Raw genomic sequence first — 27,576 nt, 5'->3', positions numbered from 1 at the left:
ATAGAAGTGGAGAAAAATGGACAGCGGATCATTAGTCTGACTATCAAGAGATAAGGAGAAACATCACGCTTGAATTTCGACTGGTGTCAGGTGTTTTCGGGAACTAATACTTTCAAGACTAACACGTTCAACACCATTGTTGAGTAGGTACCAGTCTAACTATTTTTGAGTATCACCAGCTGCTACAAATTCTTTCTCTTCAGTCTCTTTCAATCCAGTCGTTAGGTATGATTTTTTTGTCTATGTGGTAATTCCTATTAGTTCAAACCACTGTTAAATGATACAATACGAATACACATAGGCAGCAATATGGAGTCTTGAGATGAGTCACTGAAACTTATTTGACATTTATTTGATCAAAAGGAATCGGCGAATTCAAGAAAGCACAAGGCTAATTTCCAATAATCACGAGTCGTGAGTGCTTGACAAACAAACGACAGAGTTTTATAGTTTACTGATATCAATTAAACACACCGTACTTCCGACAGTTGTATTATTTCTCATTTTGCGAGCGCGATAAGTGAAAACGAAATAACAACATTTATAAATAAACACCACAAACCTGATTGCTGTTGAAATGAATAAAAACTTGGGATCACAAATGGCGGAGGGCCTACGCAAGTAAAATGAAAATGGCGTGGCCAACCAGCCAAACATTCAAGTCACACCTCATGGTTAGCACCTAACGGAGATTATCCTTTTATCGTGTCAAGTACTGTGGCTACTTTGGTGACGGTGCGGCGCGAACGGCGTTATTACAGAAATATATTAGTAAGGCCCGGTACAAGGAACAGGATGTGATGACAATTGCATGAGCAGGTCCACGTCGTGCATTTAATTTTTGTGTGTTGGTTATCTTTGATTTTGACGAGGGTCGGTAAACTGTCTGAAACTAAGAGGCCGGACTAAATTATGATTTGGCTAGGACCATGACGTTTCATTGGCGCTAAAACACCACCTAATCCCATTCAAATAGCGACTACCAATAAATTTAAGGATAATTGACTCTTGTATGTTCTTCAAATTGTCTTACAGATTGATTGAATGTCAAGCAATTACCAATGACAATAATATTAAGACAATATAACTGTAGCAGCAAATAAATACCCAAAATAAATAGTTCTGTAAGTCCTCGACATTGATGCTGACCTCGACAGTTTTATTGGGCACACCCTAGCTGAAGGCACTCAGCCATGTATCTGCATTACATCACAAATAAGTACGCCATGCTACGCATCCCTTGCAACTGCTACCTAGCTTAGATAAAACTCTCCTTGACATATTGATAGTCTTTCAAGCATATCTTCGAACCTGCTCATTTCCGATTTGACTAGGTTGGTATAGTCCAATTATAAAAGCGTTACGGGCAAATTTGGTGCCAAACTCTGAATATCTGTGGCATCTTTAGTGGTGAACTGAACACGATCTGGTCCACTCAACAGTAAACTGAGTTTGCTCTGTAGCTGTAAATAATTCCCCAAAATCAATAGCTCATTAAGTGTTCGACATTGGATGCTGACCACGTTGTTTAAGTGGACTTGTTTAACTGAAGGCTTTCAGTCATGCATCCGTACCAGATCACGTTTCGACTCAGCGTGGGACACTACTCCTACGTTCACTAGCCAGCTTAGAATAAACGCTTCTCGATATATTGATAACCTACCTCTTCTCGTCTGACTTCTGATTTCCATTGGTCGAGGAAAAGCTTCGCATATTGGTTTTGGTTATCTACAGAATTCGATCGATAGATGTAGCCAGTTCATCTACAGTATCATTTTCAAATGAGACAAGAATTGCCTGCACCTGTTCGGGAGGCTTATACAAGAAAATATCCGAAAACATTAATACGATAAAACTACTTGTAAAACCTAAGCTCTAAAAAGTTGCATGATGTTCCAACACCGAGCTGAAGATACGACTAGTATTCTGATTTTACAACCTACTACCAGTAGCAGGTTGCAGGCAACCTGCATCACCAAGTTTTATTCTGTCAAAGAAATGCTTCAAACAACACAAAACGACGACAAAGACCTACATCGTACTCCGATTCGTCATTTTAATATCCATCATAATCGTAGACACCCCCAACTCCTCGAAGACTTTTGTCAGGGAAAAGGTCTGTACATAGACAACGAAAGGTAGATAATTATAGCTGCTGTTAGTACTACAAAAATTGAAGCAAGTCTTCTAGAAATCGCAGAAAACTATTCAGTTTCTCAATTTCCTAATCGTGTGGCACGAAAAATTTCGGCACACTGCCGTGTCGGCTCGCGCTGACGGCAACCGTATATGGAGGATATATCTTCATTACACAAGGTCCCTGAAAAAGACAGCAGTGATTGGTATCGAACTAGGGATTATAGGTGACTGAATGAAAAAACCACCCCCTATCGTCACTCATTGCCTCACATTCATGACTTCATGGCAAGCTTTAAGGGTATTGTAGTGTACGAAATCTTCGTCGGGATGGTCGAATTACTGTCCAAGGCAAAATCACACAGTGAATTAGTAAAACGCGTCAATCATGCATAGAAAGGATCATTTGCACACCTTTGAAAAGTCTCTTGCAAACCTCATCGTTCCTTCATTCCTCTTAATCCTTAGATTGCTTCCTGTTTTCTCTCCTTCATTTTCCTCTTCTGTTAGTAAGAATTTTACTTCACATGACCGATCCACACCATTAATATCTGTTCGTTTAAGTAGCACACAATGCAATACAACTGTTTTTTGGAAATCGACTTGGTTAGAGCAAGTGACCTAAATCCTGTGGCTTCAGACGGTATTCCTAAAGCAGCTGCTATTAATTTATTCGGACTCTACGAATTTGCGCGCACTCCCTTCGGTTTAAGAAATGCTGCACAAACTTTCCAGAGATTCGTCGGTGACATTTTTCTAGGTCTCAACTCTGTCCACACATACGTAGATGACCGCTTGATCGCAAGTCTGGACAGAAAATTTCATCTGTAGTATCTAAACCTTGTCTTCGAACGAATCCGAAAACATGCAATTTCTGGAAACATTCAGAAATACCAGATCGAAACCGACCACGTAGATTTTCTCGGACACACTATTAATGCTCAAGGAATCCGACCTCTGAAAAGCTAAGTCGTGGTTATTCTAGGTTACCCAGAACTGACCACAGTTAAGCAATTACGTACGTTCAACGGCCTAGCAAGTTTCTGTCTATGACTCATACTGCAAAACTCGATAACTGGACTACACTTCGCAGTTTATTTCAGCTATACTTTGGTGAACGGGAACATAAGTGGGGACATCGAATGTACTTGAACACACAAATTCCAGGACGTCAATAGAATCTGAGAACAATATAGTAAATACTTCATTTGCAAAATGTTCATTAGTTGTATCAGACTTCATTGTTCCTTCATTTCCATACCAATTGCTTTCTGTTCCCGTCCTGTCCCCATCGATCTTCTCGACCTTCTGCTGCCAGACATTCAATTCCTGACAAGCGTTATACACTACTAATGTCGACACAAGTAGCACACATCACAATGCAACATATTTCTGGGGCAAACAATGTAGTTGCAGACGCCTTGTCTCGTATAAATTTCTCCAATAGTTTCCAAGGAATTAACCTTTTTAAACTCGCTCAGCTGAAAAGCGAAGACACTGATATTCAAAAGAAGTTAACAACCCTGAAACTACGGATCACACAGATGGGGAACCATTACGGTGCGATAGATCTATGAATAGATATTGTCCAGCCGTTCCGAAACAATTTTGACTTAACGTCTTCAACATGGCAGTTTATTTTTATAAAACAACAGGATGCAAGAAGCATGCCAGTTTACAAACCATACCTTTCACAATCTTTTCCATTCAGACGTTCGAGAGACCATCAACCTCATTCTACAATGATTTTGCTTGTGTCTGTTGTATGAATAAGAACGTGATGGAGAGTGCACGCCAATTTAATTTCCAGAAATCAAAGGTGATCGAACACGACGAATTTCCCTTAAGATGCTTAACAAATGCCACCGCTCTTTATGACATCATTCATCTTGATTTGGTAGGGCCCATAGCAGATTAGAATGGATACGATTACCCCTTAACGTGTGTAGATCGTTTCATACGATAGATAAAAGCAGTGCCTATCAAGAACATTATAACTGAAACGATGGCTCGAGCCTTCTACGAACGATGCGTAGCGAACTTCCGTTTCCGTACGACTATCACCACAGACTGTAGACAATAGCTGGAGTCTGAACTCTTGCGTTGTGGCACGATCCCGAACGAACGCAAACCACCCACAAGCAAAAGGGTTAGTAGAACGCTTTCACCGACAGCTCAAAACTTCCCTATCAGCTGCAAATGTTTCATAGTGGAACGACGCTCTCCCACTCGTTCTACTCAGTATTCGGAAAGCAGCGAAAGCTGACATTGGATACACTGCAGCTCAACTCGTTTATGGAACGGAACTCCGACCTCCAGGAGAATTAGTTAAATCTTCGTCTTCTTCAATGAGTATTGATCTAACCTCTTATACGAGCCTGGCTACAAACGCCATGAGTTCAACCAAACGTGTTTACACTTGTCCTCTGTCAACTGATGTTTTCGTCCAGTCTACCTTACGATATAGAACACACATTTTATACGTCGCGATTCATTCCGACGACCTTTCGAAACTGCATGCGTAGGACTTTTCAGAGTCACTCATCACAGGCTTAAATGCCATATCATCGATAAGAACGGAACTAAAGATAGCATCATTATTGACCGTCTGAAGCTAATTATTCAGAAGGAAACCCGAAAATGTCGATTTACCTACTGTACAGTTGAACATGAGCCTCACAATTACGATACTCCACCTGATAACCAACAATCATGATGAAACTTCATCGGTTTCTGACATTTGAACTAAAACAAGGCGCTCTATAATAATTACATGGTTTCCAGAACACTTGAATGCCTATTTTGAGTAGGACATAAATTTTGTTTTTCCCGTTTGTTTTCATTGTTTTGTCAAAGAACAAACAAGGTTTTTGTAATATACGGTGACATGTGTATGTTTTCATTTTTCAAATGTCCAAAATATCCTTGTGAGAAAGAATTTTTGCGCTATCGCATGCTATCTATATGAAGCACACCAAGTTTTTTCTTTTTTTCGCTCGTTTTGCGTCCCTACACACATACAGGTGCACTTACAAATTAACATTTTTTCTTTCCCATGACCGCTGACGACGATTACAAGGAATAGGAATTTTATCCGTGCATTTCTTTAATAACTACATGTACCACACTTCCCTTTGTATTACGGAAAGACGAGCAGATGCAGCTGAACGTAGCAAGCCATAGAAGGGTGTTTACTAACGGCAAGCTCATTGGGTTGAAAGTCCTGGCTGAAAACGTCTTAGGGTCATCACTATAACATTATTAGGGGGTGTTCTGTAGCAGTGAACAAAATCCTAAAATAAATAGTTCTGTAAGTCTTCGAAATTGATGCTGACCTCATTAGTTTCTGTGTACCATCTAGTTGAAGGGGCTCGGTCACGCCCTACCATGCCTTCATTTCTCACTTACCATGTTTTCTTCCAAGGAAAGTCATCTGTCTATCTTTGTAGCATAGTGTAGCCGTCTGAAGTGCGTCGTTTCACTTACTAGTTCAATTAAATGATATTTCTGTAATCAAACGTTTGTAATATTTTAGATAGACACTTGTTCAACAAAAGTGAAACATTTACACCGAAAAGAGCGACGGAGGAATATTCGGTCGTTTATTTAAAGGAAGCGTTGACATATTCTATCATTCTAATTATAGTGAAGATTACTACGTGAAGTTTTAGTCCCTCCAGTAATTATTAACAAAGCCCTCAGAATCTTAAAATGTCGGGAGTTCTAAAGTTACGCAATCAAAGACCAGTTCTTTCAGTTCAAATACGGGGAATTATTAACCAGAAGTATGACACTTGTTTTTAAGGTAGTCTGAAAGTAACGAAGTAACTGAACATTGAAGTGGGAACGTCAACATATGCGCTACTTAGATGTCTTCACTATCGTTTCTACCTCATTCAGTTTCTTCAGTTTCTGGACACAAAAGGAAGCATGAAAAAGCCCATAAAAAATCCTCAAAAAGGATCAAGCGTAGTGAAGAGGTACAAGAGTGTTTAATTCTTTATTCCTCATAAGTCAGATGAAGAGCAGGTGTATACTGGGAATGGAGCCGTTTACAATGATCAAAATGAAGACACCAGAAGTCGATCATGCCCATACCTGGATACTATTCGAAGGAACATGCTGGATTTCGACTTCGAAAAGCTGTGTTCCGTTTCTTTATCTCACCTGAATGTCTATGCCTGTCTAATCTGTGGGAAGTACTTTCAAGTAAATTTATTTCAAAATTATTCACAATGAGTAGTATTGTATATAATTTCTGACAGCAACCCAAATGTGTACTAGTTGTTTTACCATTGAAGACTTCGGTAGTTCGTGCGTTTTCTTGGCTCTTGATAAGTAAACTAGCTTTTGACTCTTCTGGAAATCGAATAACGTCGACTGCCTTAATCTTTACTTCGAAGAATTTTCTTATTGTCACGATGCCGTCTTTTACTGAATTTGGACTGTTAGCAATCTCAAGATTGCTCATTGACTTTATTGTATCACTGTTTGCAACCACTTCACTGTTGCATAAAATGAATTTGTTACCTTACTTGAATTCTTGGATAGTACGGAGATTCGAGTTAATAATTTGTCAGTGCTTTACAGACTTTTGTTCGCAGAGACTTGGTGAAGTATTCTGGTAAGTTTTAGCGGTGATTGTATCTACTGAAGATAGAAAGATTTTCATCCGTCCAATGTAGCTTATATTTTAACAATATGCAACAGTTTAGTTGTAAACTACACAGTTATACCATTTAATTTAGATTCAATGGTTTTACGTCTTCAAGATCTTATTGGCTGGTTATGCAAATCTTAAACTCAAGAAATACCGGTCTTGGTGGGTGACATTGACCGTGTGATACCCTAGTGATATCACTAGCCTTCACACTATGACTCAAAGCTGGATTTTATCCGTGTTTGGTAAATGGGTTATTTTAGGTGTTTTCTCGGTAGTTAATGCACTTGGTGTTCATCCAATGGGTCGCCGATTCTAACCTCTCTCCCCCACTTTACGTTGGGTATCTTGGTATCATCACTCAGCCTCACACAAAAGTATGGTTCAAAGTCGAGTGTATGGATGTTCGTGCGAATAATAAGTTACGATGTTATGTTTTATTATGGTGAAACTGCAAGAAACAGTTTATTCGTCACTTCAAATAAGTCGAACCAAATGCTTCGCATAATGAGTTTCACTTAAACACATTGGGATTTGCAACCAATCAACTTTAACCCAATCATTTTGTTTCTTAAATTCAAAATGCACTTACAGTATTAAATGGAAATGCTTATCATAAATGTTTTATATCTTAGGGTCGTGGAAATTCTACTCATGCATATACCCACAGTGTTAGTGAAAGCCACCACGTCTTCCTGAATTTAGAAACTCGACGATTTTATTGCTTGCCAGATGATTATGAGATTTTAGATGGGTCATTGGAAGACATTACCTACCTTCTAAATCCTACTTTCAGTACCTCCGAAATACTTACTTTGGACAGTTATTCGAAAATGGTCAGAGCATACAATGGTCTTACATATTATCCTGGCGTTGTAGGTCTCAATAATATCAAGGTAGGTCAGTTTGTCAATTGTAATACATCAAGCAAATAAACCAACCAAGTCCCTGATACCGATAACCCTCTATTTTTTGTTCAGGCAAATGATTATTGCAACGTCATATTACAAATGCTCAGTCATATCAGTCCATTGCGAAATTATTTCTTGGATATCAAAAACTTTGAGAACCTACCTTCTGTCTCTGGAGATCAAATGATGCTTTTGGTTCAGAGATTTAGTGAACTTATTCGAAAATTGTGGAATCCTCGAAACTTCAAAACTCACGTTTCACCTCATGAATTCTTACAGGTAAGTTTACTTTTCTCCTTCAGTTTTCTGATTTGTAGATAGTTCTCTATTTTCGTAGCAGTAATGATATTCTTCGGTGTCGTCCACATTCTAACAAAGGTTCTTAGTCGTGGACAAAATAAACTCAGCGATTGCTTTTTTCATGATTTTTAACAATCCTAAGCTTTATCATTAAATTACATATTAAGTATTGATCGTGTTATAACTTTCGGAGTTATACATTTTAGTTTAGGATCTTAAGAACATCTAGGATTTATAGCTATGATTTGTTGTTTTGAATGCACGAACTTTAATTGCTGAATTTAATAGTTAACCATAGGTCGAACGATGCCTCTGCCTACACAGGTTTGAGTATCTTAATCAGAGTACTTAGTTGTTCACACAATATTTATGTCTCTTAGCGTGCATTTAACCTTTACATTGGTCTGTTTTTTATCTTATTATGTTAAGAATTCGTAAACAATATTGTCAACTAACCAAACAATAAAGTTCTCAGTCCTCTTATTTGAATTAATAACGTCCTAGTCAATTTTCAGAATTAACATCTTAACTGTTAAGTAATTAGGATATGTTTAGAATTATATATCTCATTTCTCTTTTTCTCCTACAGGCAGTTGTGCTGTGTAGTAAAAAGCGTTTCCAAATCACTGAACAAGGCGATGCCATTGAATTCCTTTCATGGTTGGTTAATGCAATAGATAAAGCCCTAAGGACTAAAAAAATTCCCTGTCCCAAAGGCGCAGTTAATAAAACCTATAAAAGCATAGTTTCATCAACTTTACGAGGAAAGATGAGAATGTACAGTCGAAAAATCATGCCTGTGAACATGACGGATGAAGAAAAGGCTTCTCTAGCTGACAGCCCTGAATACATGGTATTGTATTTGTTTAAATATGGCATAACTGTTTTTCGTAATGACTAATCTGTGTGAAAGGTTTCAGATATAATTGCTCACTTTGATTGAAGTCAAGTAGGGTGATTAGTGAATACAGATATCATAATGATGAAGCGTCTACATTATGATTATGAGCAGTAGTGACGAGAGAGATAAATAATAGTAGTTTACGATCATCTGTTATGTTGCTTGTATCATATAAATATCTCTTCGTCATTAAACACAAGAAATGCTTCCACCGTTTATTAATAATAAAATTACCATGAAGGTAAATTACTCTTGTCTTAGAATGATGTTATATTTCTCTCCACACATATGTATATTTAGACTAAAGATATTCGAAGAGTATTGCTCTTGTGTGTAAAATCGACGCTGGTCTGAAAAGCTGACGAATCTTATGATGAAACATAATTACCGAGCTACCTCTTTTCTAATATCATTTAATTAAGTTAAACACTGAGAACAAACGGTGGGATATAGAGGTTTAACTATTTTGAAAAATCCAGTTTGTTATCCTTTTAAGGTACGGTACCAAAACGCATTCATTAGTTTTCATGAAATGTATTAATTTCAGGGTTAGTTAACTCAATCTATGCTATATCTTTTAGCCACCCATTGCACGTTTTAAAGCAAATATGTTCTCTGAAGTATTTTCCTAGTTGTTTATTATGAGAATCATCTACATTGAATCATTTTCTCGTAGGAAAGTGTCCTGAATTTCTTAGGGAGCTAAAGTATCTGATTACGCATATGTATCCTAAGCGTATCTCACTAACTCATAACTGTTATATAGCCATTTGATAAGTCTATCCGACAAAGTGGACGCCCCCCTTCATTTTCGCCTGCACGAACATCAATTAGCGGTCAAACGCCAAAACGTCAATTATATCAATGCACGTGGACAACTGTGGACATACATTCAACTGGGAAAATGTTGAGATCATGGGTAGAGGGGATTCTAAAAGCACCAGAGAATTTTTAGAAGCTTGGCTCTCAGGTCAATCAGCAATCAACAAACATTTAAATCGATCCAGTTTATCAACTAATCAGGAAAATTATGGACAAACATAGGACCAAGAATCAAACCAATGGGAGGTACAATCAAAATAAAAAAGTAAACAATGATAGGCTAAAGGTCAACAATTACTAATCAAGATCAAGGTCCACACGACAAGCTGTGTCATATGTGGAGAAATTCGAACAGTTCACTTCCACTTGGAGTTTGTGCTGATGATGTCGTGCAGGAGAACAATGAAAGCTTCATAACCAAACCATCCAGCTCAGAGAACAAAACTCCACCAAGAACCTTATGTATTTGTCCAGAGACTTGGGTTGTAATACTTCAAAAGTTTTCTAACGATTGGAAGTTAGTGTACTAATGAAGGTTGCAGATATTTAGCTATTACAAATAAAAGCCTTCGTTGCAGAAATCAGATGTACAGCTGGGTACACTTTTTAAGGGCTAGTGATCAAAATGACCATGACCTATCTTATGCATAACAGACAACAAAAGATCCCTCACTGAAATATTTACCATGCCAACTTATCCACGATACTCTGAAGACTGAGACAAAAATGCTGTCTAACAAATATTTATGCTGTAAACAAAATTTACATGAAATGTCAGATACCAGTACTAGTTGAGACAAGTTGGTTGTACTAAGTATGTTTCTATACGTAAGGTACTAGTAGTTTCCACTTACTATAAGAAAGTCCATTTTCCACATCACAATATCTTAGTATTACCCAACTCTCGATAGTCCTGTCAGTATTTCTTTTTTTTTTCAGACTACAGTATCAGACATAAATTTCTTCTATCTTACGTGTGACTTACCTCCACCTCCATTATATCTAGATGAATTTAAGGAAAATATCATTCCACAAGTTTCATTAGCTACACTTCTTTCAAAATTTAACGGAGTTACAGAAAAGGAATACAAGACTCATCGTGATTCTACGTTGCGTCGATTTGAGCTTCGTCGACTTCCTCCTTACTTAATTCTTTACATGAAGAGGTTTGTTAAGAACATCTTCACATTGGAGAAAAATCCAACGATAGTTAACTTCCCCATTAAAAGTATTGATTTCGGTGAATTGTTGGCCCCAGAATTCCGAGCTAAACATCGGTAGGCTTAACTGTTTTACCTAACGTTACTTTTTAATCATTTGACTATATAATGTATTTTCACAAACCAGTTAATTGTAGTTAGTCAACTATCAACAAGAGTCAAAGCTTCATATGTAAACATAAAATCTGAAAAGAGGATATTTACTGCTGTAGTGATGAAATTTCTGTTGCTTCAACTATTTGTAGATTGTGGCTTTTCGGAAGAGTTTATATGAATGTTCGTCAAAATTTAAGCAAATATGACTTGAACGTATAACGTCTTCAGAAAATTATGTACTGATGTTACTCAATGTTGTGAGAGTTATTTCAAACATCCTCAAGTTTACAACTAACTCGTCATCCCCAATAATAGCTATTCCAGATAAAATGTTCTTTATTACGGTCTCTATGTTTATGCTACTACTACTTATCGTATCTTCAATGATCATTGCTAACGCTTATTTCAAAGATTCTGTCGATTTTCATCTCATATGTTGTTGTACTTTCAATCAGGCTAGACAGATTATCGTGTATCAATCGTTACAGTGAGACTTTTGACTTCAGGTTCGTCAGAAACACTGTTGTACAAAGTTGAGAGATCTCGAACGCTAGTCGCTGTTTGCAGTTAATTCAGTGAGCAAAGATGTTAACAAGAATATCTGGATTGAGATAGTTAACTAAGAATCATACTGATTTTCTATACGTGGAGCACGTTAATTTTATGGTTGGTATCCGTGCACATAATGCACGCATAATTCGGTAATAGTTCCTGTCATGTATTTAGAATAATGACGTAAAAAAAAGCAACAACCGTTTGGGTTTTTGAGCTTGGGTCATATAAATATCACTAAGATTGGTTTCTTCATAAGCTTACTTACTTACGCCTGTTACCCCTCGTCGAGGAGCATAGGCCGCTCACCAGCATTCTCCATCCAACTCTGTCCTGAGCCTTCCTTTCCAGTTCTTTCCAGTTGCTATTCATCCTTTTCATATCTACTTCTATTTCCCGGCGTAGTGTGTTCTTTGGCCTTCCTCTTTTCCGCTTCCCTTCCGGATTCCAAGTTAGGGATTGAGTCGTGATGCACATTGATGATTTCCTTAATGTATGTCCGATCCACTTCCAACGTCTTTTCCTAATTTCCTCTTCGGCTCGAAGCTGGTTTGTCCTCTCCCATAAAACGCTGTTGCTGATAGTATCCGGCCAATGGATGTTGAGTATTTTGCGTAGACAACTGTTTATAAATACTTGTACCTTCCTGATGATGGTCGTAGTAGTTCTCCACGTTTCAGCTCCGTACAATATAACTGACTGTCTTGACGTTCGTATTGAAGATTCTCACTTTGAATTTAGTTGACAGTTGTTTTGAGTTCCATATGTTCTTCAATTGTAGAAATGCTGCCCTTGCTTTGCCAATCCTCGCCTTTACATCTGCATCCGATCCTCCTTGTTTATCAACGATGCTTCCCATGTACGTGAATGTTTCCACCTCTTCCAGAGTTTCGCCATCAAGTGTGATTGAGTTAGTGTTCTCCGTGTTGCATTTGAGAATCTTGCTTTTTCCTTTGTGAATGTGGAGGCCTATCGATGCAGAGGCTGCTGCTACATTGGTTGTCTTCATCTGCATTTGTTCGTGCGTATTCTTCATAAGCACTATTGTCTTAATGCACCTGGTCTTAGGATAAAACATCTTTGAATGGATATCAAAACAATAAACTGACACTAATCTTCCGTTTTAGATCTTTATTGTTCGATAAATCTATCGCTGTCTACTTGCAGCATAAACCATACGTACCTCCTTGTCAACCTCACTTAGAAAATTTATTCGGATGAACACAATAATTTGGTTTTCCAAGTTGAATATAAAAAAAACCTAGGTCCTCAGCATTGATTGTCTTTTTCTGAACCTTGAATAGGTATACTACTTACGACTTGGTAGCCAATGTTGTGCATGACGGTCCCCCAACTCCTGGCTCCGGTACGCATCGTATCCACTTGGTACATCGCGGTACTGGAAAATGGTTCGAGCTACAAGACTTGCATGTTAGCGAAGTTTTGCCACAGATGATACCCCTTAGTGAAACTCTTATTCAGGTAAGCAATGTTCATTTCATATTTGTTAAAAACGAAAATGTTTTCACTAAGTGATTTATAATCTGTGTAAGAATTTTCTACCGAAACTTCAATTATATTTTTACTTTTAACTAGGTTTGGGCTGTGAATAAGTCTATACCTAATCCAAGCTTCGTAGAACCTGTAAAAGTAACAGATGAGGAGATTGATGGAGAAACTAAACCAGAATTTAAAACGGATGAGAACGATGAGTGTGAGGCAATTAGGAAGGAAGAGACTATGGATACAGATATTAATGAGTCACAAAACTGATTCGTCCTTTTTTGTTGCTTTTGTCAATAATATGAATTACTGATAGATATTAAGACTTATGTGCTTGTGAAGGGAATCGGGAGAGTATCACCCGACTTTCATAACATGACTCGGGTGAATTGTCTTTTCGAAGAATGGAGCTTCCTGTCTTGCCGTACGATCATTGTCGCACCTTCGGGTTGACGTTTGGCACAAAATGCCTATACTGTTAATACAGCACGCATTAAATAAAACCCTGACTCGACATTACATCAGACCCGTTTACTAAGTATTGTCTTGCGGATTTAGAAACTACTTTACCTACTACATGCTGAAAAGTACTATTTCTTACAACAGAAGTGTTGTTGGCGACCTATTAACTTAATCCAAGGTCTACCAGGTATTCAAACAAACTTCGTAAACGTTAGTCTTCCTAGTAACAATAGGTAACTAGTTCCCCTTAAAATACTAATGCACTAAGCAAATCGAACCTAAAATGGGAATACAGAGCTCTTTTCTATAACCACTTTTTACAATAGAATCTCTACGCTATCACCAGAAGTTGAGACGGTGAAGTTCGTTGTAAAAATCGAAATTCGGAAGTCAGTTTTACTAAGAATATACTTGTAAACACAGATAAAGATGGTCATAAAATAAATGGAATGTATGCTTGGTAGTCACATGAAACTAAATATTTGAGATCAGTTTGTAAATATAATATTGCACTTCAATAAGAGTAAGCTTGTAGATTAATGGGATCGGATTTTAGATTGTACTGCTGGAGGATTCTTCTTCAATTGCAGTAGGAGCACACGCATCCTGTTCAAGTCTCGTTGATTGTCCTTTGTATTTATTGGGACGGTGTGAACGTTTGTTATTTCTTCATTACCAGAAGTGACGAAATTACACAACTGGCAGACTTTTTCCCACAAAACAGCTTGACCAGCGTCCACCCGTGACATTCTGGCTGATGCTTCTGCAGCTTTTTGTTGAGCACTTTGAAGTTCCTTATCATGAGCGCGGCTGAGTTTTTGTCCTCGAGCAAGAGAATCGCGGTACTGAAGTGCCCATTCATGCAAATCCTTTTTAAAGAAACAATAAAGATAGCAGTGTACCGTAGAGACTACTTCACACATATGTGGTTCTATAGGTGCCAAGTATACTAAGCATGGGATTAATGTTATTTGCGAGACTGATTTTTGGACGAATCAACCAAATTTAAAATGACTGTCTTGGATTATGGCGAGAAATTCACTCATCTATAGTGCTAAATGACATGTTGGCGTTATAGCTGATGATGAAAACCCTAACGCCCAGCTGCAAATCCTAATTCCCCACTTAACTGCAGTAAATAGGTGGCTATTCACAAGGTCGCCTATAAACTATAGTTTCGCCATAATTTGATGGGTAAACGTCTGCAGTGTTTAGACTGGTAAACCGAAGGGAATTTCTCATTCATTACCGTGCTTCCCCCGATTAATTTCATGGTAGGCACCTTTTATATCGCATATATAACGGGGACTTCGAGTGAGGCATTGTTATATCTAGTCTTGGGTTATAGCATCCTTCTGGGTAATTCCTAAGCTTTTTATGTGAGTTAAGTCGAAGGATATAATATCCAGTCACACAAATCAGTACTTGTGAGGCTACTTGTCCGAAATATATGATTGTTAATTAAACGGGAAACGACCAGTGAGAGCAATTTGTTTTCAGCACTATTGAATCTAAATAATAACGATATATCAGACGCTATTATATAGGATTATTATGATCTCTAACATCAAGAAATCAACTGAGAATATCGAAGAAGTATGTTTATATTAACTATCCGTTCCCGTGCTATGGTTTTGAGCTTGGAATGACTAGTTTTGTCGAAAACCTCGAAGCCATATGAGAACTATTTCCCAGTAAAGTGGCTCAAGTGTTTACCTATCGTACCTGTTTTTTGGTATTCTGGATGCCGCATCAAAAAAATTGGAGAACCATTTTTCGCGTTATTAACGTATAAATAGGTTTACGTTTTGGTTAGTCTAGTTTAAAAGTTCGGTTTATAATTCCTTTACGGTATAACTATTTTAGTTTTTAACTCGTGACATGAACTTGGGAGCAAAGTGTCTTGACTCTGTGAGCACTGAATGTAGTAAGGCAGATATACATACTTTGAGTGAGAAAGCTACTCAGGATAAGATGGTAAAGTCCTATAAGGATGTGGAACAAATAACTACAAAACATTGAGAAACCTAATTACATCGTCAATTAGGTTAGGTGTTTTCAGAAGAGAAATCTGCTGTTAAGATGGAAGTGCAGCTTCATATTTCATCCCACAAACCTTTCATGTAGAGTTGGGAGAAGCAATTGTGATACTGACAGGAAACGAAGCAAATTAATTTGGGGGAGTGACCGAGATTTACTTATTCCCTTTAAAAAATTTAAACTGGACACCTGTCTAGCATGAATTTTGCCCAAAATGAAGGAGAGACTTAGAGTCATGAGCGACTGCGTAGATAAAAAAAGGAGTGTAGACGAAATACACGTTGGAAATCACTTTGAGTCCTTGTTCTTCTAGCATGGACATGCTTTTACGTTCAGCATCGTCTTTGACCTCTATCCGCTTCTTAAAACTTATGGCCCAACGTTTTATGCACTCCGGTTCCTCGTCTACTTGAAGGTGTTCAGCAACATTATTTTCACCTAAATAATAAGGTGTTTTTGAGTGTAGTACAAACCGTTTGGTGTGAGATCTAAGTCATCTTCTAACCCGCGCAATTCTTCTTTCTCTCGTGCAAGAAACTCGTGAAGAGCACCATCTGCTGACATTTTCGAATAATGCACACCAAGCCTTGACCTTGTCGTCATATTACGCATTTGACCTAATCAAAACAGATAATGGTTAGCCCGATACAAATCCAGCTAGCAGATTGATTCCATTTTTGATACTCATGGTTTAGGGACATTTATTCTGTTATATGATCATGTTGCAATCCCGTCTATTTTAAACGGTCATTATCACGTTTCCATACCAAACAACACTCAAAAGGATATTACTTTGGAATGGAAGATATACGATTTTCCTGAAATGCGTGAAAATGTCTTGGTTTCAGGTTGTAGGCTATGGAATTCACTGATAAAAGAGCATGTGATCACGGTCCTTGATTACAAATGTATGCTTCCTGTCCACTTTAAATCCAAAGTTACCGAAAGTGATCACACTTGATTGTTCTCTTCGTTAAATTCATTCAACATTTCAATTCATAATTTCTCCTCTCAGAATCCTGAAGTGTCAAGGCAACGTTCATGTATATCACTGACTGAAATCTCTTATCCAAAATAGATCTCATGAGACTAGCAATTCGTCACTACTGTAAACCAAAATCTGAAAGTTAATACTAGCTCATGAATAAAACATTGGATTTTAAATGGAGTAGTGAAAAATATTATTAGAGGAATGTCATAGTGATCCTTTAGGCCTCAGCCTTTGAAACAACCGGATTTCCAAATTAATGCCTCAATGACTTGTCAGCTTTCAAAGTGAAATTTTCAAGGTCTGATTCTTAGGTCTAGGGTCTGGAAGTTTAAAAGTATATCAGAACTTCAGATCTCTCTTCTTGAAGAGGGTGCCTACGAAATAAAAGTAGATAGGTGGACGTCACAAATGACTGGATTCCGCGCGCTATTTAAAAAGGACAGTGGTATTTTTCCTCGTTGAGTAAATTCTATTGTTTTGATCGTTATTAACGTATCAAGACTACTGTTTTTATACTTTGATTGAATTTCTTTCAGTTAAAGTATTCTATTAGAGTATCATCTTTGGTATCCTAAATAGTTTTATCGTCGGTACTCCAGAGTACCTTTTTTTTTCCATTGTGTCTGTTAGTACTTTGGTCCTAACTGTTTATAGTTTTTTTTTCTACTTATAGTCAACACTCACTTTCGCATCTTAAAATGACTGGAAGATGCAACAAAAGCATTTGCCACCGCCCAGGATGTCGATATCCTGTTGATAGCGGCATGCAGTGCGATGAGTGCAAAGGTTGGTACCACGATGTTTGCACGAATCTAACACCTGCAGCTTTCAAGCGGTTTAGTAAAAATGGATGTGTATGGCTATGTCAACAGTGCTGTTTGGATGCAAATAGCCTGCTAACCGAGGCCATTTCAATAGTAAATGCCGCAAAAAAGTGTCTCGGCAAGCGCGGTCGGGATACATCAGTCAGAACTCAATCTGTCGACACGCAGATTGACACAAGGCAGGCCCAAGTGAGTCCAAAAACTGCCGACCCACACCCTACTAAGGAGGAAGAACATCCTCCAAAGAGGACTGTTACAACCAGAAACTCGCGCAAAAAAGTCTCTTCTGTCCCTCGTATCAAAAATGGTACCCAGAAGGGAACTTCAGGAAGCCGAAACCGCAAGGCTCGATCGGTTTCCAGCGCGAAAGATGACCCGATCTCCCAAGTCGTCCTGACTCTTCCGGAATCCCACAGTACGCCTGACGCGAATGTGGTTACCACTCCAAAGAACGTTGGCGATTGGGTACGGGTCGTAAGAAAAAAACGCCAAAATGACGTAAAAGGAAGTCATACCCCCACCAAAAGGGTCGACAAGCCGAGGTCTGATCACAGCGACAGATCAGTCATTCTCCATAGAGTCAAGGAGAGTGACAACTTAGAACCGAAAGCTCGTTTTGAGCATGACATTGTGTTGATAAAACAACTACTCAACCAAGTTATGCCCAAAAACATCCCCGGAGTCACCTTGCTAAAGGTGTATAGATTAGGAAATCTAGCGCATCTGAAACCAAATCAGTCTAGACTACTCAAAGTCGTTTTCAAATCCTCAAACGAACGCGACTTAATCTTAGAAAATGGACACAAATTAAAGGGTTCAGGAGTTTTTCTCCGTAAGGACTTACCGTTGGCGGACCGTGTTAAAAGACGGGAAGCCGAAAAGGAACTACAGCTCAGATTAGACGCTGGCGAAAAAGACCTGAAAATTGTAAATTTTCGGGTTGTGAGGCTTCGACAGAGGATGATGCCGAAGCCACTCTGGGTGAAGCACGAGGCCACCTAAATAGGCTTCGGATCTGTTATACCAACGCCCGGAGCTTACTAAATAAGCTACCGGAACTAGGTGTACAGATTGACTCAACTAGGCCAGACATAATCGCAGTCACAGAAACATGGCTGACGCCGTCTATAGATAGTAGGGAACTTGATTTCGAGGGTTTTACATTGGTAAGGGCCGATAGAATACAAACGCGTAAAGGAGGGGGAGTAGCTCTATTCATTAGGAATGCTATTCCATTCACCATTATCGACAGTGTATCCCATGAGAGTGGGACGTATGAATTAGTTAGCTGCCGCCTGAAATGCAGGGGACAAGAGTTACTACTTAGTTTGATCTATCGCAGTCCAAGCTGTGAGGCAAACGAGGTCCTGCTAAGCAGTCTCGACACTTTATCACGAAGTGATCGATGTCTAATCTTAGGGGACTTCAATGCACCCATGGTGGACTGGGGAAATCTTCGGACTGAATCGTCAGCAAACTCCTTCGAACAGGAACTAGTTGATGCGATAATCACTTGTGCTCTAGTGCAACACGTGAAGGAAGCAACTAGGTACGACCCGGGTTCTGCATCATCCTTACTAGATCTTATATTGACTCATTATGAGGATGATGTTGCAAACCTGGATTACATGCCACCCCTAGGCAAAAGTGATCATGCAGTTTTAAGCTTTGACTTCCATATAACTGTCGATCACGAGTACGCTTCAGCTCAATCCAGACCTAACGTCTGGAAAGCAAACATAGCAGACATCATGAAATCAGCATCATTAGTAGATTGGAAATTAGATCCAGAGTCATCAATCGAAACGGCTTGGGACGTATTCCGGAATTTATACTTAAAAGTTACCACCCCCCACATCCCTTGGACTACACCTAAGAGACCGAGAAACTCCCCACCGTGGTTCAGTAGGGAGGTTCGCATCCTTCTCCGTAAAAGAAGGAAAATGTGGGACAGATTTAGGTTACTGGGGACTGACGAGGCGAAATCTCAGTATCAAAAGGCTCGAAATACCTGTGCCTCGACCCTCCGTAAGGCCAGAAAGCTGTACGAAGAGAAAATCGTAAGGGAATCCATAGAATGCCCTAAACGCTTGTATTCGTATATAAACCAAAGGACAAAAAGAAGAAGAAATGTTCCTTCATTATGGGGAGACAGTACTGCCACATCACTAGTGGAGGATGACTTTGGCAAAGCTCAAGTATTCTCTAAATACTTTAGCGATGTATACACCATAGAAACACCCTTCTCACCAGTCCATGAAAATCCACCCACACAAGCACTGGACAGCGTAACCATTGAAGAACTCGATGTTTTTGGTCTGCTAGTTAAGCTTGACATAGGTAAATCCACTGGACCCGATGAACTGCATCCTAGGTTACTAAAGGAATTAGCTAACTTTGTTGCGAACCCTTTAAGTGTATGTTTTAATCTATCCGTAACCCAGGGTCGTCTACCAAAAGACTGGAAGAACGCCATAGTAAGTCCAGTCTTCAAAACAGGTACAAAACATAAGCCTGAGAATTACCGACCAATTAGCCTAACTAGTGTGGTTGTTAAAATCTTAGAAAAGATTATTCGGAAGGAACTGTTAAAGTATCTCGATGAAAACCGGATCCTCTCCGAAAAGCAGCATGGTTTTAGAACAGGTTACTCTTGTCTCACAAACTTATTAGTCGCTCGTGAAAGCTGGTGCGCTCTTAAGGACCAAAAGTTACCTATAGACGTAGCTTACATCGATTTCAGCAAAGCCTTCGACAAAGTTCCGCATAACCGGCTGTTATATAAGCTAAGGAATGTCGGGATTGGAGGCAATCTATTGATGTGGATAAAAGACTTCCTAGTTGGGCGTCAACAAAGAGTAAGGGTGAACTCCAAGTTGTCTAGCTGGGAAACTGTGCTTAGTGGAGTCCCCCAAGGTACAGTTTTGGGGCCAGTGTTATTCCTCCTGTACGTAAATGATCTCCCTCGTCTACTATCGTCATCGGTCTTACTCTATGCTGATGATGTCAAGATATGGAGAGCGATACAAAGCAAGAGCGATAGCTTAGAACTTCAAAATGACCTGGAGAGATTATCTGAATGGTCCCAAACCTGGCAATTGCCGATAAACACTTCCAAGTGTATTGTGATGCATATTGGCCATCAGGGTACAGATACATACACGATGAATAACACTGAGTTACCTATTGTTCAGGCACACAATGACTTAGGCGTCATCGTTAGTCAAGACTTAAAGACTACTGCACACTGCCGTGCAATAGCCGCCAAAGGTTTTAGGACTTTATGGTCCATACGCAGGGCTTTTAGGCATCTTGACGCTAAAACGTTTCTGACTTTGTATACAGTGTTCGTACGCCCTAAACTTGAGTACTGTATACAAGCAGCTAACCCCTGCCTAAAAAAAGACAGTGAACTCTTGGAAAGAGTTCAGAGAACAGCAACTAGGCTGATTCCCGGAATAGCGAAGCTCCCGTATGGTACTAGACTGACCAAGCTAAACCTATTCCCGCTGTCATATAGAAGAATCAGAGGTGACTTGATTATAGTTTTCAAATTGCTAAATGACAAATTTGCACCTGATATGCCCTCATTTTTCTTGTCTTCCAAAACAGAAAATCTACGAGGACACTCCAAAAAAGTTCACAAGCCCAGAACGAATTACTTGTCAGCTGACTACCGACTTTCCCATCGAATAATCAACGAGTGGAATTCATTACCTCAGCACGTGGTTGAGGCTCCATCCGTCGACTCCTTCAAAAGAAAGTTGGATCAGCTGAGAGACCATCATTGCCAGGACTAACACAGGCCACCAAGCCTCCTGTCCTTTCCAAACTGAAACTGAAACTGAAACTGAAACTGACTGACAATTTGCCCAGCTATTTCCCTAAAGTACATCTTATAATGGGACCCTGGTTAGTGTAAATGAGCATGTGCTGGTTCTTTTCGTTTCAGACCAAAAGTCTTCATCGTTGGGTTTAGTAAGTCTTTATACCACCGAGAACATTTCCTATCTATGCATTAATCCATGCAACTAATAGCGATCATGCCGTTTTGTCACTTAAGTTTAGGGCTTGAAATATAGTCTATGATCAAGTACGACCTCGCCTAAGTATGTACAAGGCAAAAATATCAGCTATCCAGTAGTATGATGAAGCAGCGGAATGGACAGTGGATACCAGCTCATTGTTTGGATAAGTATTTTGAAGGCATATTTAACTTGGTTACCATGCTTAGGACTTTAAAGACCTGATAACTGTTCGCTATGGATAACCAGAGAATTTGAGAAACGCCTTTGACGTAGGGAAAAGCAATAGAATTTGTTTATCCCGTAGTGCCGTGCTTCGTTAATAGTTCACCCTGATAACCGTTATAATACAAGTCTTAACGGTGCATAATATCAGAAGGCAAATAGAAGCGACAACTACATTTTTATTGATAACTGATGCAGACCAGAAGTTCATAAGCTCATGAGCAAAGGTTAGCGAGCGAAACAAAGATGATGCGTAGTGGAGATGGCTGGGAAGCCAACTGGAGAGTGCAGCGAAAATAATGCGTATTGGAGATTGGCGGGGAAGCCAACTCATTTTAAGCAAGCGTTAATCAACATTTATAGTCAGGCAAAAATGAATGACAGACATATGATGAATAAGATACGAAGTATGCACAAACATACGCTCATATAAAAAGTAGCAAGGTCAATAACCGAATAATGAACAAGACCAAAATATGACTCATAATGTATAGGTGAATTAGCTTGACCAGTAGCTGGAATAAAGTATATGGGCTTAACATATAAACTGATACTACAATCCCTACAGATACTGCATAGTTACGACCCACTAATTTCAAGACCAGGAATGCATACAATGAGTTGAAGGATTCTCACACGAAAACGATTTGCTATGGATTTTGAAAATATTTCAAAAATGTCATTCTCATACATGAAAAGATGAACTCAGAAAGGTGTCAGGATTTCACCGTTTGAGATACAGCAGAATCCTTTGACATTGGCAAGTGGTAGTGCTAACAAACCTTCATTTTTGCCAAAATGTTTCAGTAAAGTGATTTTCCACGGTTAGTATTGAAAGACATAACATTAACTGACACAGTGGCCATATGGTTCCTAACGTTGTGATCTTCTTAAAAATACTTTATTATCTCAGACAAGATAAGTTCAGCGGTTCTGATGATATTCATCATCGGATAATGGAAACGCTTAGGCATATAAACGCCGAAATTCTGAAAACTGCGTTTAATATGTCTCTGAGGCGTTTTTTAATTGTCATGTGACTAAATAGATTCAATCAATCCGATTTATAGGGCTAAGAATGAATATTTACTGTTTACTGACAAATTTAAGTATGCCGCTGGTATTCGTAGTTTGAGGTCTTCATCCATTACATCGTGATAATCATAGTATACCGACCCAGTCAAACCAGAAGTCAGAAGTGATGAGGTATGGAGATATGTTTGAAAGGCGATCAGAATGTCGGGAGGCGTTTAGTCTCAGCTGGTTAATGATTGTGGGAGATGCGTAACACGACGTACTTACTCGTGATCTGGTTCGTATGCGTGACCAGTGAGTTTAATTGATGTACTGCATAGTCTAGTGAAAAGCTCACCTCCTTTGAAATATCTAGCAGCGTCGGCTAATCATGTTATTCGAATTCTGGTTACATAATTAAAAAGAACATAACTATGACCCAGGTACGTCAGTACACGCCATGTCAAACTCACGTCAGCCCCATAAGACACAAGTACTTGATGTGGTTTCCTTAAGGACCCATTTTACGAATGCTGCATGGCTACTTATTTAAAAGCGTTATTTGCAGTAATAGACATGCTTAGATTATGGTATGATAATTACAGGAGTAGGTCTTAAAGCCAACCTTACCTAACGTTATGGCAGCAAATGTAATTCAGAAGATTTAGTATGGCACTAGCTAATGTTCTATATTAATGAATGTGTTACTGATTTTTAATGAACAAACCAACGGTAGTGTGTCGCTTATTTTCGTTGACTGTGAACAAATCTGCACTACAGTAATGCGGTTAAGGTTAGCTGAGAGATATTAGAAAATGTTGCCGTATCACCAACTACTTTTATTTTTTTCTATAGATCGACCAATTATATATACAGTATGCACTACGGTCCTATATCACTTAACTACAAACTCATATGAAACCAGGTTTACAGATTCCATTTTAAAACTGTAACGTTGTTGAAATTAATCTGAACTTCAGCCTAACTATCCACCAGGTCGACCGTTTTTTTCCTCAGAATGCTCAAGGTTTAAATGTTTACCGAACATCAGGTTTATGATGAATAAACTAACTAGTTAATGTGGGCCATGGGAATGGCTCACGGAGCAGCAGATTGAATTTTACACATACTACTCTTGAAAATTCTTTCGAAACATCCGTAAATTGCAAGAAAAGCAAACGTACTAGCGAATACGCATGTATGTTAAAATACGCCTATCTGTTGGGTATGTCACTCAAGCCAATGTAGTTTGAGTTCAGTATAGCCCTACTATCTGTTGTCCGGCATCGTGCAGAAACAAAACTAAATAATAAGGTTAACTCCTATCTGGCGTTATGTAACGAAGAACTAGTCAAGGAAGATTGAGAAATGTGAAGCCATGGTTGTACTAGTACTGGGTAAGAATTCAATTACTAGACAGGGTGAAGGATTAAAGAAATAACAGTGTGAAGTGCATTGCTTCGTTAATAGTTCACCTCGATAACCGTTATAATACAAATCTTGAAGGTGCATAATATCAGAAGGCAAATAAAAGCGGCAGCTACAGTTTATTGTCAAATGACGCAGGCCAGAAATTTATAAGCACATGAGTAAATATCAGCTGGAGAAGCAAAAATGACACTCGTTGGAGATGGTGGATAAACCAACTCATTTTAGCAAGCGTTAATCAATATTTATAGTCAGACAAGAATAAATGACAGACATGTAATAAATAGGATAAGAAGTGTACACACATGTACGCTCATATAAAAAAATACTAGGCGTTAACAAGTGAATAATTGACAAGGTGAAAACATGACTCATGATGGATAGGTGAATTGGTTTGTCCAGAGGTTAGAATAAGGCATATGAACTTAACATATCAAACGATACTACAAGTGCTGCTCTCAGAGTTATTATTCTGTTGTACCAGCCATCGAAATCATTTCAGTTACGTAAAGATACCTTAAATCATCCTTCCTCTAGCTGTAGATGTCGATGGTATGTGCTGTAGTGACAAGCAGTTTGCGGGCACATCCCTAAACGCAACCTACAATCTGCACTAAGTTGGTTGTCTTCAGAAGAAAGAGCCCTAACACAATTTTTTTACAACACCTTTCGCAAACACTATCACTTTTCTTACTAGACCATCTGCATCCATCTCGCACCTATCAATTAATGACACTGACCATGAGTCTTAAACAGTAGAACTCTCCATCAGCACAAGTTGTACTTATGCAAACCCTATGCTTTTACAGGGTCATTTCTTTCTTCCTTTCAGTAAACAAAAGTCTTTTCACCGACTCCGGAACGTATTAGACAAGCATCTCACCTGTCTATATCGTTTATTATACTTATCCGAAATAGTACACCCCATCCACTATAGACCACAATCAGTATTAGTGGTCCAGAATTTTCAGAGTACTTCTTTTGTTGCTGTATTCCCTTGTGATAAGAAACGATTTTATTGACCCTACGTTTTGCATTACACATTATAAAGATGAAAAAAAGTCTTCAAGTAAATTAAATGTAGAAAATCGATCAATAATAGAAATAACAAATGACTAAAAAGTGAAATCAATGTAAAAACGGTCTGAAAGCATACTCCTTGAAGGAATATCTAGTGCATGGAAGGAAACTTCATCTAGGTGCTTTTTCGTTATTTCTGAAATTTTCCTGATAACTTAAGCTATTAACTGCTAGGTTTTTAAATTTTTTCCTGTTTGCAGACAGCTGTGAGATAATGAAGAAAAACAACATGCAAACCGAAGAACAAGATGATAGAAACATATTGACATTGCATTTTGGCTCAATAAAAAGTCGTAGGGTTAGTGGGCCCTAGCCAAATCATCCGACAGTCGGGTCACTGAGTATCGTACAGTTTGCTGATCCTCGTCAAGGTCAATGATAGTTAACATGCATTAACGAACTGCAAACCATGGTCTGGCCCATGTGATTGTGGTTGCAATCCGTTCCTTGTTCCTACTCTTACTAATGTATTTCTGCAATAACGTTTGTATTGTATAGGTATCAAAGTAGCCATAGTACCTGAATATGACGAAAGGTTAGTTCACGTTTGGTACTAATCTCGAGGTGCGACTTTAATGTTAGCCTGTTGTTTTTACCATCCCCATCTAAATCGAGTAGACCCCTAGTCATATGACACAGACCACCTATGCTAGTTAAATGCTCACATTCTGTATCTTTACGACTATGGCATCTTTTCTAAAAATAAATGACTTTTGGAAAATAAAATCTATGTGAGCAATCTATTATGGTTGACGGTGTCCGAGATGTGATACTAGTACACAAACGTGCTACGCGCCAACCTCCCCAACTGACTACTGAGGGAGAAAACAAGAGTGAAGAAAAAAATTATATTTCTTACCCAGCGCATGCATAAATACTCACCTAAGTATGTATTTGTACGTTTTACCTCTCAAAAGATTAGTTCATTTGTTAGCCAGTAAAATGCACATGTCCTCTAAAACATTTCTGATTAGCACCAAGTGAACTAATATGGTACCCATAGTGACAGGCCATACGGGAATTTCCCCCAAAGTAGGTATAATATGACTTAATTCTCCCTTAGCAATGATTGAGCAACTCTCTCTACTGAATATCTAACATCTGTGAAATGAGCTTATATGGGTTAACCGTTTTTTCGTCTTCGACTCCTATCTTTAAAGAACAGTTATTTGATCACTTTGACTATCGTGGGATGCTAGTCTACCCACTAATCAACACAAGTCCTGATAAAATCCTGAAGTAATGAGTGCCACTGAGGAACAAACACCTCGAGATAAATATTCTAGTACTTACCTATCATTGACATTTATCGTTCATGTTTGAACGGAGTTAAGATAATGAGGACGATAGGTTTAACTTCCTAAACAACTCTCTGTAATTTGCTCTTGAGAAATATTTCTTCTGTCGGTAGCATATCGAGCTCTATTAGTCTAACACTGTATACAATAGAAAATGATATTTTTTCCAAACATTAACATTTTCATTTTTGACTTTATGCATACTGCTTTTCAAAATGAAACTTAAAACTTTGGTATAAGTAAATATGATCTTTCCATATCAAGTCGTCTTAAGAGCCATTCAATCCAGATACTAATCTAGTTACTGCTTTTGTACTATAATTCGGCGAAGTGGTAATGTCTTGATAGTCTTCTGTAAACAAATAAATTATTGTTTATATTCTGAAGTCACTTTTCGTCAAGAGATTGAGTCAGTCATTCCGAAAGATATTGTCTAAAACAGGGTAAGTTGTTATAAGAAAAATTTAGATTAAATCTTTAGTATCCTGACGAAATTTCTGGAAATCAAATGTTATTTTAAAAATGGAGGAATTTTTAAACAGGGCATATTGATCAAAGCTGAGATGTAGTATTTCGATTCTTGTCATAGATGTTACGTCCTAATAGATGTACCTAAGTCTAAGTTGTTATTAAATATATATGTGTATATAGTTTTTAGAAAATATGGACTTTAGACTTAGTAATAAAATAATATCGAGTTTAAGACTAGATTCCCTATAAACACTGGTCTATTTGACCATTAAGTTTGCCGATTTTGTTGCTTTCATCATGCTTGATCTGTTGCAAGTTAGTTGATGGATGTTTCATCAGAAGAGGTTATTCGTTTTATTCATGTTTAGATATTTAATAATAATAGAAATCAAATACATGAACTCCAAGATGTTAAGAAGTATCTTCAAATTTAGACTTTATGTGTCACAACCAAGTATTAACAATTCAATTTTGTGTTCATTTAACTGTTGGTTGTTAAATAGTTTTTCTATAAACTATACCAATGCAATACCAATGCTATAAACTATGATGCATCCTCTTCAGTGTTTATTTCTTAGAAAATTAATGATATATACAGAAAGCGCAGAGATTAGGAA

At 38.3% G+C, this 27,576-nt stretch overlaps 2 protein-coding genes across 2 annotated transcripts; one reads left to right on the top strand and one right to left on the bottom strand.

The window, feature by feature from the left end:
* The first annotated feature begins 5,973 nt into the window (after window positions 1–5,973).
* On the top strand, window positions 5,974–13,417 carry Smp_017890 (family C19 non-peptidase homologue (C19 family)). Its single transcript, XM_018789411.1, has 8 exons — window positions 5,974–6,116; window positions 6,151–6,345; window positions 7,432–7,692; window positions 7,777–7,986; window positions 8,597–8,860; window positions 10,670–11,007; window positions 12,903–13,080; window positions 13,195–13,417. Exons 1-8 carry the CDS (start codon window positions 6,006–6,008, stop codon window positions 13,369–13,371), a joined length of 1,734 nt encoding a protein of 577 aa, XP_018654857.1. The 5' UTR covers window positions 5,974–6,005; the 3' UTR covers window positions 13,372–13,417.
* Window positions 13,418–13,954: 537 nt separating this feature from the next.
* Window positions 13,955–16,167, bottom strand: Smp_017880 (hypothetical protein; the record flags this gene model as incomplete). Its single annotated transcript, XM_018789410.1, has 3 exons — window positions 13,955–14,432; window positions 15,896–16,041; window positions 16,077–16,167. 3 exons carry the CDS (start codon window positions 16,165–16,167, stop codon window positions 14,100–14,102), a joined length of 570 nt encoding a protein of 189 aa, XP_018654856.1. The 3' UTR covers window positions 13,955–14,099.
* Between the last annotated feature and the right edge of the window lie 11,409 nt (window positions 16,168–27,576).

The sequence above is a fragment of the Schistosoma mansoni genome, chromosome W (assembly GCF_000237925.1).
Source record: "Schistosoma mansoni strain Puerto Rico chromosome W, complete genome".
In the NCBI taxonomy this organism is placed as follows: Eukaryota; Metazoa; Platyhelminthes; class Trematoda; order Strigeidida; family Schistosomatidae; genus Schistosoma; species Schistosoma mansoni.
This window is presented reverse-complemented; position numbering and strand designations above follow the sequence as displayed.